Below are 15,655 nucleotides of genomic sequence, written 5' to 3'. Positions count from 1 at the left end.
ATCCATTTTAGTAGTATGCCTATCTTTGAATCTTTTTCTGTTTTCTACAACACATTATTATCTAACTGCATAATTTATCCTACTGTCAGTTTGCTACTTTGCAAGGAGAGACAGCAAACAGAGGTAGACTGAAAAGATGGAAAATGAGTGTATAATAAAATAACGCTTTATTGTAACTGACTCAAAAATGTTTCATAGATTTATAACTTTGCCAGGGTCTTGAAAAAAAAATGATATTTTTTGACACTGACACTATTTCACAAGACCCCCCAAGACCTGGTTTTGCCAACGGGCCTGGGAACCTGGGAAGTGGCTCATTGTTTGTTTGTTGTCACCAAGGGGATTGGGGATTATTGTTTTATTGTTTATCCCTTTTTATATTGAATTTTTTTATTGTTTGTAGGCTGCCCAGAATCACTGAGAGTAGGTGGTCATGTAAATCCAATAAACAAACAAACAAATATGCTTACAGCACACTAAAAGCATGGCTAAAACACAACATATTAAGTAAATTAAAGGGATCACACTGGAATTACCATGAACACTTGCCCTTTTAGAGTAGAACAGCATAGAAACATCAGTAATAAAACTAAACAATCATTAATTTAACTACAATTTATAAACAGAGAAGGACATTAAAGGTATATAGTTTAAGATGACAGTTGGATTCAGTCAAAAAACAGAGCCAGAAGTAGATTATGTAATACTTTTAACTACAGTTGATCCAAATCCCCATTTTTCTACTAAACTGTATTTTCTTAGATTCAACTTGAATTTCAATAAGTCAGTCGAACTAAGCCAACTGGCCCAGGTCATGTAAGTGTCCTCCAATGTTTTATGAGTATAATGCTCTAAAATCTCACTCAGTATGGGCAATGTATGGATCTTGCATCTCAGTGAGAAAGGGGTTACGTGTCACTTTCTGTTCCCTGCTTGCCACCCACTCTTTTCTTTCTGACATCATATTTTCTAATTCCCAAGCAGAATCATGCCAGAAAAAGAACAAGTAGCTCTTCCCAGAAATGACTATTTGGGCATGGATTGTAGTTGCCCATCTGTGACTTTGATGAGAGTGGTAAATATTTGGAAAATTCACTATACTGCACATTTATAAGAAAAATGAGCCATTCCTGAAATCCATACTTTTAATATAACCAGTATGATTTATCATACAACATTAACAAAAAATTTTGATGTTAAAAGTAAATCTAATCTTAAGTATGCTAGGCTGAGATTCTCACCTGCTCGGGACCCATGGAGGGCAACCCTGATGTAGGCACAGAGGTTGCAGAGGTCATGCTGATCTGCCCCGTCATCTGGTTCATGTTGTTCAACCCAGCACTATTGGCCACCATGGACACATTGATGTTCATGTTGTTATTGTATATGCTGGTATTTGCTTGCTGCCCAAAGTGTGGTGGAGATTGTTGTGAAAACATGCTATAGGATAAAGTACAATGGCCATGTCAGAATCAGAAAAATACACTTATAGGACTCACATATTCCTGAACTCTTTAAAGAATCACCTATGTGCTTGGATGCATATAAGTATCTCTTCCAATAAGAAAAGCTGATCCATCCTTTCATTTAATCAGAATCTCTTTATCTGTTTCTTGGTCAAATGAAACACTGATCATATTATAGAAGAGAGCAAGATTACAAATAATTCTAAAAGGCTCCCCATTGTAAGGGAGTTGGTGAATACAGCGTACAAAGAAGTTATGTGACAGTAATTCAGACCAGGAGGTTATAAAATGCAACCAAAATACTTTCTGAATCTTGAAACGTACCTATTTCCACCAATATTGCCTTGTCCCCATCCATTTATCTCTGTAGAGGACTGATAGGCAGGATTGGCCTGAGATTGCTGTATCAAAGGATTCTGAGAATGAGCCATTCTTGGAGACATCAGGGGACTCTGCGGAGTGGTAGCTCCGGTGAAGCCTGGATCAGGCTGCTGATTTATTCCTAGAAAATATAATAGGAACTTCAATCATGTTTACGGGACAATTAAGACTACATGCTGTAATACAAAATGTCCATTATGCATTCATCTATCTGATGAGGATTCACTAAACAAAATCAAAGCTTTCAACTGTTCCTTACTGTTGCTTTTCTATCATATATACTGTAGAGCTTGCTTACTGTTTTAATTTGCCCTCATTGTGATCAACAGCACGCAGTGACATCTGCTGGAGATATTTATTTGACTGTATTCAATAAGAATTTTCCAAAAAGAAACCCCCTTTTCCAGGGGCTGATGCCTATATATTATGTAAAAAATAGACTGAGAAATCAAGTAAAACCCAAACAATCTCATTAAATAAGTAAAAATGTCACTATGACAAAAAAGGTGTTGATATCCAATGCTTAATACCATAAACAACATGTAAGAACCATTCAAACTCATGTATACTTTTAGAGTTGCCATTTCATATAAATCATTTGTTGAAGAAATGAATACCCTTTTATTTTGATTTTAACTTAGGATTCCAAATTTGAAAAATCGGTTGTTTTCCCCAAGATGTGATATTGGGGCAATATAAAAGTAGATTAGATTAGATTAGATTAGATAAGATTAGATTAGATTAGATTAGATTAGATTAGATTAGATAGATAGATAGATAGATAGATAGATAGATAGATAGATAGATAGATAGATAGGTAGATAGATGATACAGACGGCAGGCAGGCAGAATTTTTAAAAGGCTTGCAAGCTAAAATATCTCTTTGACTCCTTATTCCACAATTATTTTCCAGACTCTCAGTGGACTAGCTTAATCTAAGAATCTTTCTTGCAATTATAAGATAAAAACTATGATCCAAAGGAGAAACTGAAACCCTGTAGGCAATAGTCTGATGAAAAATTAAAAAAAATGCCCAATACCATAATTTGGAGGAAATGGAAACTGCTGGGTGTTTGTCTGGGGAATCCGTGGGTTGCTCATGGTTGCTGGTATTCCCCCAGAGGCCACCATACTTGGCGTCATATTCATACTTTGGCCACGCATCATCAGGGTTCTCTGTTGAACTTGGTGCATCTGTCTGTGCCTCAGGTGTTGGCTTAGTATCTCTCTCTGCCTCTGGGCTAACATTTGGGAATTAATATTTCCCTACCAAGAAAACAAAATGTGTATCAGTGTAAGTAGCTGGAAGTCATTTTCAGAGTCTGATTTACCACATGCAAGATGACAGTTTTGAAGACATACATGATAAATGTATGCTGATATGCAATTGAACAAAGTAAGTAAAGCAGATTTATAATAGGACTAGCTATTAAACTGTTGTTTGAAAATAAATTCTAAAAAATCTAAGAAAATCAGTTGCACCTTGTATTTCATAAATAAATGTCTCAATTAAAAAGGTGTGTGTGCGTGTGCAAATATTTCTTAGTATTTCTATTTTATTTTTACTTATTAAAATACTGATGGATTCACTAAAATATTCCATGGGAAGGACACTTTGTTTAAAGTTATGTCAAGGAAATGTTTTTCACATGGTTTGCATATAATTGGTTCTAGTTATGTTTTAAGAATTGAAGCAAACATATTCAAAGTATCTTGTTTTAGTGAAATGGCCTTTGAGCTGTGGACTACTTTAAGTGTTTGGAGATTACTACATGCTTGAAACAGTGTGTCTCATGCATAGAACAGAGCTGTTTTAAGCTATAGAAGACTTCCAAAACACTAAAAATAGCCCATTTTGCATTAGAAACAGCTGTTTAACAGTCAAACATTTGTTCTGAACAATCTGTGTTCCAAATAGTGCACTCTAAAATGTAGATTATTCAATTAAAAACATTTTGCACAGCAGAACTATATTCTTTCATATAGTCACTACTCAAGTTGGTTTGGAATTTAAAATATTCTCTTATAAAGAAGGATGATCTAGGTAAGATAGGCCACATACAAGTTCAATCAATCAATCAATCAATCAATACTTCATTTTTTTCCTATCCAGCGAATTGCAATATTTCTGAAGAGAAATTTAGGAAAATAAGCTGATTTAATGGCTTCATACAATACTAGAACATATGGGGAAGTTGTAGAAATAATGAAACATACAGAGTAAAAATCTAAAGAGAAGAAAAATTGGCAGTACCTGTTCCCTCACCTGTGTAGGTACTCCAGGTCTTAGAGACAGGTTCATACTGGAAACATTGCCAATCTGATTGATCAATGGCTGGCGATTCTAGGTAGAAAAAACAACCAGATACATATATACACACAATAGGAATAAGAAATGGGTTTTTTGAAAGTGCCGTTTCAATAAACACCATAATTACCGGTATATCATATTTTGTTGTGCGGCTCAATCTGAATAGCTATTTACATCAACAACACTCAGTGATAGACGTGTAACACATACAGGTAGTCTTCGGTTTAGGACAACATTAAGACTAGAGTTTCCACTGCTAAACAATGCAGCTGTAAAGTGAGATTGTATTGCTTAGCAATAACAAGCCCTGAAGTCCATCATTAATTGAATCCCACATTCATTAGGCTGCATAATTTCCTGCTGGCTTCCTGCAACCAAAGTCTATGGGGAAGCTGGTAGGAAGTTGCAAATCCCAGACCTGCAGGCAGGTAAGTAACTGCTGCTGGATGGGAGACAGAGCAAGGGAGTGGGCAGAAGTGTGGGGGAGGGTGGGAGAAGGTGCACAACGGGAGTGTCATGGGTGTGCAAGAGGCGCCTTGGGGAGGGACAAGGAAGGTGGACAGAAGCACTGCAGGGATTGGGCACATGAGAGAGGTACTGTGTGAGTTGGGGAGAATGCACGAGTGGCCAGCAGGAATGCAGAAGGATGGGGGAAGTGTGCAAGTGGGGGAGACTTACCCCAACAACTTGCAATTTTTCCTGCTCTTCTTTGACTTTCTAGGGAAGATGGCATGGAACTGGTGATTATGTGATCACAGGATGCTTGGCAACCAGTCAAAAGTGTGAAAGGGTTACCAAACACCCAGACTGTGATCAAGTGGCCATGGGGGTGGAGAAACACTGAGGATCAGTTGTAACCACCATTCCTTCAGTATCTTTGCAGGGTTGCTGAACCAATGGTTTAAGTTGAGGAACGCCCCCCCCCCCCACAAATGCTGCAAAAATGGATTTGTCATCTGGAGGGAAAGAAATGTTCTTTTGTCCTATATACTATTCTTAAATTAAATTCAAGCAAGTGCTCTGATGTAATATCTTATGAACTTATGAACAGAAATACTTCTGGCTATTTCTAAAAAATGAAAGTAATATATGCCCTATGGTTTACAAGGTTAAACCACTTTAGCTTTGAAAACGTATACAAGAAATGAATACTCTGGATGAAAATAAATAAATAGCATCAGAAAAAGAACATTTACAGATATAGTCACATTTAATTAATATATAGTGAAATATTTTAGAAGACATTGAAAATCACGATGCTGGTGAAAGAAACATAAAATGAGTACCTGCTGTGCTTGAAGCCTATGCTGCAACTGCAATCTCAGCTGATTGGGAGGGTTTTGCACTAGACCAGTAGGCCTCAGACCAGGCCTAGGTTGCATCCGTAGTGCTGCATAACCTGGTCGCTGTGCCATTGGGTGAAAGTTTGGGTCTTGCAGTGGTGTATAATTGCCTTGGGCCATTTGTGCCTGAGATGCATACTGTTGTGTGAAAACTGGTGCCTTTTGTTCTAGAATGATGTTTGGTTCCTGGTTTGAGAATGATTCTGGATCTACTCCTTGGGTCTGCTGAAGAACAAAAGCAGAAAAATATATATAAAGGTTTGGAGCCCACATATGTAGAGAACACAGAGAAACATAGCTGAGACACAGCTGTGATAGAACTCTAAGCAGCCTATGGTTAAAAGTGATACATATAGGTTCGTTCCCCCCTCCCCGTTTTTCTGTAATGTATCTTGTTTATACTTATTTTCTCTGCTGAAGCCTTTTCTAGCAATTCATAATGTATAAATAATAATACATAATAATAATAAATAAATAAATACATCAAATATATTAATTAAAATATTTCTGGACAGTTCCCCATTAAAAATTTGTTAATATAAATTTTAAAAACAATATCACAAATGAAAGAGTACATACTAGCTGGGAAAGGTCAACATAAAAAGAGGTATGCGTTGTTGTTTTTTACAAAAAAATATTTAAAATATGTTAGCATTTGTTTGCTGATGTTTCACAAAAAACACTCACTGAGCAGGTGTCACTTCCAGCAATCAAGAAGCCATGATGTAAAAGACAAACCATCGGCCCCCATTCCCCATATTGTCATTACAATAACAATCATATCGGAGGACATGAAGCATATTGTCAACATTACCTGGCGTAGCTCTGTACAGCAGAGAGGGAATGGTGTTTGAAACAAGGAAATTTTCATATAGTTAATTTCAAGAAGTCTAAGTCCAGGACCCAGAAAGTTTACACATACATTTTTAGAAATAGCCAATATAGCAATACCTGGCTGACAAGTTCCGGTATCCCAAGAGCTCTATCGATTTCTTCTAGACCATCAAAATTCCTTAGTGCCATATAAAGCTGATCAAGGAGAGTTCCTTCATCACTTGGAGACTCAGAGGCCGGATGCTGACACATCAAGTCATCTGGAGAGCCTACAAATGGTTGCCTACAAAGGGCACAGCTTGATGAACAACTTGAGGGGGCAAAAACATTTACTCTTTAGACATTCCAAATTAACTGGATGTTACATACATTAGTGTGCTAGTTTGTTAAGCAGATAAGTTGAAAGCAAACTCAATAATTCTTTAGAACTCAGTATGTCTATCTAGAGCATACTTAAAATGGCAAAATACTTTTCGTCATAATCTTTCTCTCTCTCTCTCACAGACACACACCAATACACCCTTACTTTTTCCTAAACTTCTCAGAGTCAAAACCTGAATGTAATTGTACAGACTTATTCAGGAAATGAGAAGAAAAATTGCTATTGATTTGGGATTTTGTATTACAATGATTTACAACAATAAATTTTGTTCATATTTATGACAATGTATTCAATTTAACAGCTTAATTTTGTAATAAGCTACATAACTTCTAATAGCCCTAATCAAATCATTTAAATCTGTGAATGCAGAACTTTGCTTCTCATTTAAAAAATAATAATAAACAATCTATTAGGAAATCCTGATAACTAACAAATAAATAAATAACTGAAACTGAGAAATATTTTATTATAAAAGAAGATGAAATCTATAGTTAGTCCTAAAATAGAGATCAGCAAATAGTAAAAAGCAGTTGCTAATGTGATCATATACACAAAATCATATACATATTAAGTGCTGAGCAAATTATAGTCATGATCCAAATTCGCTGTTCATAAAATTCATAAATAAGAAATTGCTGACATGAAGCAATCACTACTGAGTTGTACTCAATGCTGTCCAATAAAAGCCAATGACAGAACAGGACACGTACAAGAAGAAAGGAAGATGATCATATCTGTTGCACAAATGGAAATCTACTTAAGTCATTCCTTAGCTATCGTATGTTATTGTCATTATTGCCCTTAATAAAAATTGTAACTTTTTAGTTATAACATATATTACATGTTGAGCAACAGATATGAGATAAGGTAAAATCTAGGGGCAGTTCCACTACATTGTTCCCAATTGCTCAAAGCAGTTTGAAGCTGACCATTGATCAACTCCACTGTTACTAACCTTAAAATCTGAAAATACTAATAGACAATCTGTTTTTCTATTCAGCTGTGCAATGACAGAACATGAAGTTTAACATTCAGTCAGTACCACATCCAGAGCTTAACTGAATGTTGCAAGCATTTGTTAGACTATTGCCAATGAACAACCAACCCACCAACTTGCTCTTGGGGGGCGGAGGGATGCAGAACTGTTGAGGCTCCACATCTTGTTTCATACAGTGACTGAATTTCTGTGGACTGAGATTAGAGGCTGACTGGAGCTCAACAACTGGAAGATGAGAGAGACCAAATTCTCACTAATGAAAAAAAATGGTCCATCCAAAAGATCTTGAAAGTTTTGGTCCTATAAACAGAAAGACTACTTTGTGTGTAAGTTTAGATACATCTCTACTGAGTGTGGAATACTTTATCTTATCTGCCAAACACAGACCACAATGTGAGGCCAGAAAAGTATGGACTCCCTATGTAAAAGGAGAAGTGCCCTCCTTTTACAAGTCAATAGTATGATGCTGTATTTGCCTAATTATTTTGCTTAATGCTTGACTCTTGTTGGGATAGAAATTTGTGCTTACATGGTAATTTACTTAATGATTAAATTTTTAAATCTGTTTCATAACAGATTTTATGCTACCTTGAATAATATGGAAATGGAGTTAACAAAATATTTAAAGTAATAAAATAAAATACTAAAAACATAACACTTTATTCCACTGCAATCCTGAAGGCTCATACCAGTAGGATATACCATAGGAATGTACATACCAGTAGGGGTACATACCAGTAGGACCTACCATAGGAATTAAAAGATCTATACCTCATTTGAAATTACAAACATGTAAACACATAAAACACAATCAACCTGATAAAGTAATTAATAATTAATGGTTATAACCTATGAATTGCCTGAAAATGAGATGGGTGGGATATAATTTTAAATGATAGATGACAGATAGATAGATGGAAATCTAAATACCCCCCAGAAGAGCTCATTTTAAAAAAAAGATAAAACAAGATTGCCTAACATACTGATCCTGGTATAATTTAAAAAAAAGAATAATACATTAAAATTTGTAATCTCAATCAAATTCAATTCAATTTCAAGGTACTCGTCTCTCTCATCTTGTTGGAAATCGCACCTTCCTTGCACTAGTCTAGCTAAACAGGTCATGTTGAGCTATCTGCCTGGGAAGATGATGTGGGAAGGATGATGCGTAGGTGAAGTCTTAAGTTGCCAACCCCTTTCTACTCTGCCAATCATTTGTCATAGTCTAAGAATATTCTTGGCTCAGTCAAGAGATGTTTGCTGTTTTCTTTGTGTAGCAAGTAGTAATCAGTGTTTGTGTAGCAAGAACAATCAATGAAACACCTGTAGTTCCTTACCCTATGTTCATTTATTTATAAAAACATTTTAATTTAATTGTGGAGTCCAACAAACAGTACTAAGGCAGTTAAAAAGACAAACTATACAGAAACAGAACAAATTAAATAAAGAATAAATAAATAAATAAATACAAGACAGTTAAGTATCAGCAGGTATTTACAATGATTCAACACTGACTCTTAAATAAAAGACTTACCGGTTCTGATTACTAAACGTTGCCTGATCAATGGGCAATATACTGTCGGGCCAAGGAGCAGTCTGATTAGGAGGGGCTTGCTGTTGGGTATACTGAGGAGCTCCCATATTCATCTCCAATTCTGAACCGCCTGAAGAACAACCATCACAAAATAAAATTACAGGTGTTGCAGAAGACCAACAATCTGCTGCTTATTGTATATATTTCCCTGAAGACTATATATGAGTATTTTTTACATAAACTTGGATTGGGATTAGTCAAGAGACAAATTCAATTCAAATAAGGCTGCTTCAAAAGAAAATAAAAATATGTTCTTATATAATCAGCATGTTATGCAAAAACATTCGAGCAAATCTTTTATCTACTGTATGATTGAACTCCCACAGCTGCATTTGTATCTAATTAAAATGTATTTGTCATCCCTGCTAATATCATAATATTCGGTATCTGCTGAAACTGTGCAGACTATGACTGCACTCCACCTTACCCATATTCATAACTTGAGACTGTAAAATTTGTCTTGGAACAGCTTGACTGTTAGGTCTCAAGGGCAGGCTGGATGTTGGGTTACGTATCATGCCTCCTTGGATTGGCCTGTTCATGGCACTTGTTGTTGCGGCACAAGTCACTCTCACAGCAGCAGCTTGGCTACCCCAGTCTCCTGATGACATAGTGGGCCGAGGAGTATTACCAGCAATCATTCCTATTAAAACACACACATGTTTATGATGAACTATGGCTTGAACCCAGTGCTACACTGTTTTTAATGCCAATTTTACAATCAGCTCATAAGTCAAACCATAAGAATCAAGAATGTTTTTAAAAAAGCAATTGGCATTAGTGCAACATCTCTGCCCCTCTGCTAGTTTAGAGCTATGGATAGGTACCTGAGCATATTTTTTCACAAAAATGTGCTCCAAAAATAATCCAATAAAATATGCACTCTTATAATTAGAAAAACTAAAGATCCTTGTGTTATCAGATTAACTTGATCAGATCTCAAATAATACAGGCAGAATTTATTTCTGAATAAACATCCTTAGGCTTATATTTAAAAGTGCAATATTATAGCATAACAAGTCCCATGAAAACACATCTATCTGAATTCAATGAAAGTCTCCTAAAAATAAAAATGCACAGCACTGGGTAACGGTCTCATGACCCAATTTAACATATTTTATGTTGGTTTTTGGGTACTGCTGGGGTAGTCAGATGCCTGTTCTTTCTATATTAGAAGCAATGTGTTATCACAGAAAAAACAACTGAACATTTTTTTACCTGGATTATTATTCCCAAGGTTTCCTTGATTTCCCATCATTCCTTGACTACCCAACATGCTGGGCTGAGGTATCACTGAATATGGACTATTGTTTCTTATGGGCGGAAAAGTTGCAGCACCTGGTGGGTTTTGCAAAGCGATGTCAAGCTGCAAATTCTGGTTTGGCAACATCCTTCCCAACTGCGCTTGTCTTGCATTCGTAAAAGCTGAACAATAGGAGGAAAAAAGATGAAAAGGGAAAAACTGGGAGCTTTGAAAGTTACATTATAAATATACACCATTAAGTTCTTTTCAAATTAATTTAAAACTATGTTTCAAAAAGAAATGCAGATATTTACAGACATTTAACAAAAGTTATTTTTAGACTTTCAGGTGAATTCATAGATAACTTAAAACTAAATGAAAAGTTCCACCATCTACTCTGCCTAATGTCCACCATTCAGCTGGAGATTCCTGCACTGATTTCTGACTTTGTAATCTTTTACAAAATTGTTTTCATGCTCAGCCTATGACTTGATACAATATTAATCTTATCATTTAATAAAATACTGCATTTAAAATGAATGAAGCTTAATAGAAATTACAACAATTTCTCCAAGACCTGACTTATATGGATTAAAAGCATATCCTCATAGCACTAACTCTGGATTTCATGCAACAGACAAAAATAAAAAATATGTTTGATTATCCCTTCCTTGCCTGCTTAAGTAATAGTCTCATCTGTTGAATTTTCCTCTAGAGCTAGGATGGGAATTCTTTTTTCTTAAACAGTGACACAATCATATTTTATGGATTAGTACATTTAAAGAAACACTTTTATTTTTCTGCCTTGGTAAGAATTGAACTTATAGCATGTAGCTCTTTAGTTATTTCATTGTACAGTGCAAGTCTAACCATGTGGTAATCTCACAGATTAGTGATGGAAATAAAATACATTTTTTAAAGTTTTGTTTTAGTTTACTTATTGTCATTGCACCTCGTACAACAAAATTAAATGCCTTCTTCAGTGTACATTGTAACTATAAAAATAAAATAAAATATACACACACATCCTTCAAATTCTATACAACTGAATTGAAAATAAAACTTTCAATAAAATGAAAAGCTATTTATTTCAAAGTCAAACAATATTCTATTACGTAGTTGGAACATTTCACCATGCTGTGTTTTTATAAGGAGAACAGCAGATGGTGCTGTTTGTTCACTGAAGACCTGTAAAGCATAGCAACAACCTGAAACTGGCATGGTGGCTTTTGAAAAGATCATTTCTTTTGCAACAATACTATTATCTGTATTTAAAACCTGATAAATAGTTCAGACTCACTGCTCTGAGAGATCCTCCCTGTGGGTTTCTGGGATCCAACAGGTGTGCCCGGACTGTTGTCACCTGTAATCTGCATGAGGTCATTGATGATGGCTTGTTTGTCAACTGATCCTGCTGAAGCAACCGGTCGGGCGTCTGGGAAAAGTTGTGACAACTGGCTATTCTGTAGATCATCTAGAATTTCTTCCAGGTTATCAAGCTCGCTGCCAGGCTTTCATGAAATTTGAAAAGAAAACACATGTTTTTCATAGGTCTTTTAATCTGGGCCAGACCAAAATACTAGGAAACAGAATCAATACCTCCAGCATTGAAAACACCCACCATGAGGTGGAATATCTCAAATCTGTTCCTGAAAAGAAAGAGATTACCTTGTGTCTCACTTAAACTAGTCAGGGGACACACCAGGACACACATAACCCTTTGGTGTTCCTTATCATGGTGCCTTCTGGAAGTACAAAATAAGCCAAAATATAGCTCTCTTAAAAATGAAGTAGTAAAATTCTCTGTATGTAGCTTAGCCATGGATTGGCAGAGAGATGTCTCCAAGGGGGGAGAGGATGCAGATTTCCATGGATGTAACAAAGAAATCTTTGTTCAACAAAAATCAACACTCTGTCATTACTGTAATTTTGCTTGCTTATAACAGGACTAAAAATGTTCTATGTAGTTACTTCCACATTTTATGTTTCATCTGAACTTTCAATCACTGACAGAAAAATGTGAACCGTTTAAAGAAATGAAGACAAAAGAAAATATAATAAGAGAACTTTTGCGGCTGGAAACTTGTAAGTTGAACCAATGTACTACTGCTCAACATGTAATAAATTTAAGAGGGGGGGGAACCTAGGCCGAGAGAAGTTTAGAGAAATATCTCCAAATTTGCAATTAAAAAAAAAGGAGGAAGTCACACAGTATTATGTGGCAATGATCTACTTAAACCCAACAAAATAGATATAATAGGTATATGGTAATAAATCTGAATATTTCATAACTGCATACTATCTCAGAATAGGATTGGAGCTTTGTTTCAAAAGAAGGATAATCACTGGCATAGTAGTCATTGTGCTTCTTTTGCAAACACACCATCATAAGAGCACAAACATGCCTACCGTCCCTGTCCTATTGTTTCCTTTCATTATATCCAATTAATATAGTTATCACATAGTTATGCTCATATATATGCTTATATATTATATAGATATTTTCATGCTTATGCTTATATATACTGTTGTGACAAATAAATAAATAAATAAAAATAAATAAATCACTTGTAAGATGTTAGTTCCCTTGCACATGTTACTACCATGTCCTCAATTTATAAGTAATAATTTTAAAGGATTGGGCTTTAAAAGTCTCATCCTCCAAATATGAGCTCTACCAGCTTTAGAAATAACACAGTACAAGCAAGCCAGAGAACAAGAAACTGTGCTTTACAATACTTCAAAAATCACCAAACCAAATTCTGTGAGAAACCTTTCTTTTATTTCCTCCCATGATAGAATGGCTGACAAAGTATGTTCATACACCTAGAAATCTGAAATAGGATTGGGAGGCCATGAAGCTCCCTTAGTAATTGGACTACTTGAGACTTCTCCGGTTAAATTGTGGACAGAAAACCAAAGAAATTGGGGGTGAGGTGAATCATGTCCCTAGAGAACAGATATAGAACAGGCTGGAAATATAAATAAACAAAACAAGCAAATAATCAATCCCATGTAGTAAAAGAGATTGGTATAAAAAGTAAAGTGACAACAATTGGTTGCACATAAGAAATACCACATACTAGAAACAATTCTTTTGAAAAATAAGATAATTAAAGATTACTTATAGTTGAAATATTGAAAACATTTTCTCTGAACATTTCCTTTTCATTACCTATTGTTTTTACAATGTTAAATAATATTAATTAAAAATGTAAAAGATGATTATGTTAAGAATGAGTAATTCCTACAAATGCATACATAAAAGCAACAAATATAGTAAAAGAATTGCTTCTTGTGTTCTCATGCTATACCCAGACCTTGACTAGGAAGGAGTGACAAATCAGCAGGCCAATAATCCAAAGTTTACTCAAATGCTAGTTTGAAAACACTTGGGCAGCAAGGCTGAAAAAACCTGCCAGAAATTTTTAGGACCTGCTTTATTTAGAGAAGATAATGTCTGGACTAGTGGCCAGTGTCAGCATAACCAGAATAAATCATGTTTGTGTATTTTTTTCTGGTGTTCTTTACCTAGTGGAACTGCAGAACAAATTGATAAATGTAAAAAAATCCACCAAACAAAACAAGTCACTTCTGGAAGATTAAAATTCTTGTTTCTAAGTACGGTAATTTAAAAGGGTTTTTTTTTTTTGCAATGTCTTCAACACTTAAGAAGCAGACTTAAGTGACTTATGACTCAGACTTTTTCAAAAGAGCTTTTGCCATTCGAACATAAATTAAGCTAGGACTTTCCTAAGTAATGCACATCATTTTTCTCTTGTACATACATATCACACTGATCATTTCTGACTCAACTGCAAAGTCTAGAGAAATTCTCTAGAATTTTTTTATTGATTGCTAGAAATATTCCCATCTTAATTTTGGGGGGAGGTACAAAATGCAGTATTGGGTTGCTGCCAAACACTGAAGTATCTCATAGTGTTTAGACAAACCTAACCAGTTTTTCTATATATCTTTTAGAATGCATAGTGATAGCTAGTAAATGGAATGGAGACAGGGAAATGTATGAGAATGCTGCTTTTACTAGAGGAGTGTTAATGTGAAAACTTTAATAGAAGACAGCTTTTCAAAATATCATAGCTAAATATTACCAGCCCAATATGAATAATGAGGTAAGCGTCTTCTATGGAAGACTTTCCTGTTTTGTTAAGAATTGTTCTCAAGCAATTCCAGCCTTAATGTTAGGTAGCAGCTGAAGAAACAGGAGAAATAGTCACCTCTATTTTCTGCCTTAAATTTATTTTTTATGAGCATTGTCATATATGTAACTTTGATAAAATTATGTGAAATTAAGGGATCAACTTTAGGGATATTTGTTAGTCCCATGCAAGTTCTCAGGTCTGAACATGGCAAGTTCCGGACCTGAACCTTGGTTAAAAATTGCTCTGAGTACTATGAATAATGAAGTTCATAGTCCTTGAATAGGTACACTTGATCCATCACAGTTTTTCATGTAATTGCTGCACTGTTTCCAAATTCACCTTTTTAGTTTACAATCACTTCTATATATCAAAGATTATGTAGGTAAAACCTGTCACTTGTATTTGCCACATAATCCATAAGAAAATAAACTACATCAGAAACTTTGCGCTGCTTTACTGCCTTTTTCAAACTTATCTGTCAAAAATTAAACTGCAGAGAGAACAATTATGAAAAATCATTTTTTTCTATTCTGCTTAGAATAAAGTATACACTGTGCCAGCTTTTCTTTCTTTCTTTTATGCTTTCTATGATTTTGTGTAAGTATGGGAGGAAGAGCTGGGTTAATAATTTCTCTCTGATATTTTGCTGTAATTATTTGTACTAGTAGAATATTATGACAGAGTTTTTTTCACCAAATAATGTTTAAAAGAATGTACAATGATGCAGGCAATAAAATCTGTACCAACAATGTGGAAATAAAATGGCGACGTTCAAGGACAACATAAATTATACTACTACTGTAGAAACATGGGATTCATAACAATGAACATTTTTCAACAGGAAATAGTTACGTAATTTGAAAATAAAAAATAAAATGGAAAGAAAAAAGAAACATGGGATTCACTTTGCAGTTTTAAGACGCAAAGTAAAAGCAAGTTCT

At 35.0% G+C, this 15,655-nt stretch overlaps 1 protein-coding gene across 11 annotated transcripts in view; it reads right to left on the bottom strand.

Moving 5' to 3' along the window:
* NCOA2 (nuclear receptor coactivator 2) overlaps positions 1–15,655 on the bottom strand; it is a 140,459-nt gene that overhangs the window by 6,351 nt on the left and 118,453 nt on the right. For 8 of the 11 annotated variants that reach the window (XM_058175206.1, XM_058175202.1, XM_058175200.1 and 5 more), the window contains 10 exons: positions 11,852–12,062; positions 10,527–10,733; positions 9,736–9,951; positions 9,249–9,378; positions 6,453–6,645; positions 5,445–5,726; positions 4,102–4,191; positions 2,888–3,113; positions 1,791–1,968; positions 1,242–1,440 (listed from right to left, as the gene is read on the bottom strand). In XM_058175206.1, the coding sequence (XP_058031189.1) occupies positions 1,242–1,440; positions 1,791–1,968; positions 2,888–3,113; positions 4,102–4,191; positions 5,445–5,726; positions 6,453–6,645; positions 9,249–9,378; positions 9,736–9,951; positions 10,527–10,733; positions 11,852–12,062 (1,932 nt within the window). The remainder of the gene's footprint in view (positions 1–1,241; positions 1,441–1,790; positions 1,969–2,887; positions 3,114–4,101; positions 4,192–5,444; positions 5,727–6,452; positions 6,646–9,248; positions 9,379–9,735; positions 9,952–10,526; positions 10,734–11,851; positions 12,063–15,655) is intronic. The other 3 variants (XM_058175208.1, XM_058175207.1, XM_058175209.1) reach the window with 3 other exon arrangements.

The sequence above is a fragment of the Ahaetulla prasina genome, chromosome 3 (genome assembly GCF_028640845.1).
Source record: "Ahaetulla prasina isolate Xishuangbanna chromosome 3, ASM2864084v1, whole genome shotgun sequence".
In the NCBI taxonomy this organism is placed as follows: Eukaryota; Metazoa; Chordata; class Lepidosauria; order Squamata; family Colubridae; genus Ahaetulla; species Ahaetulla prasina.
The sequence above is the reverse complement of the archived record's forward strand: the minus strand, read 5'-3'. Positions and strand labels throughout refer to the sequence as shown.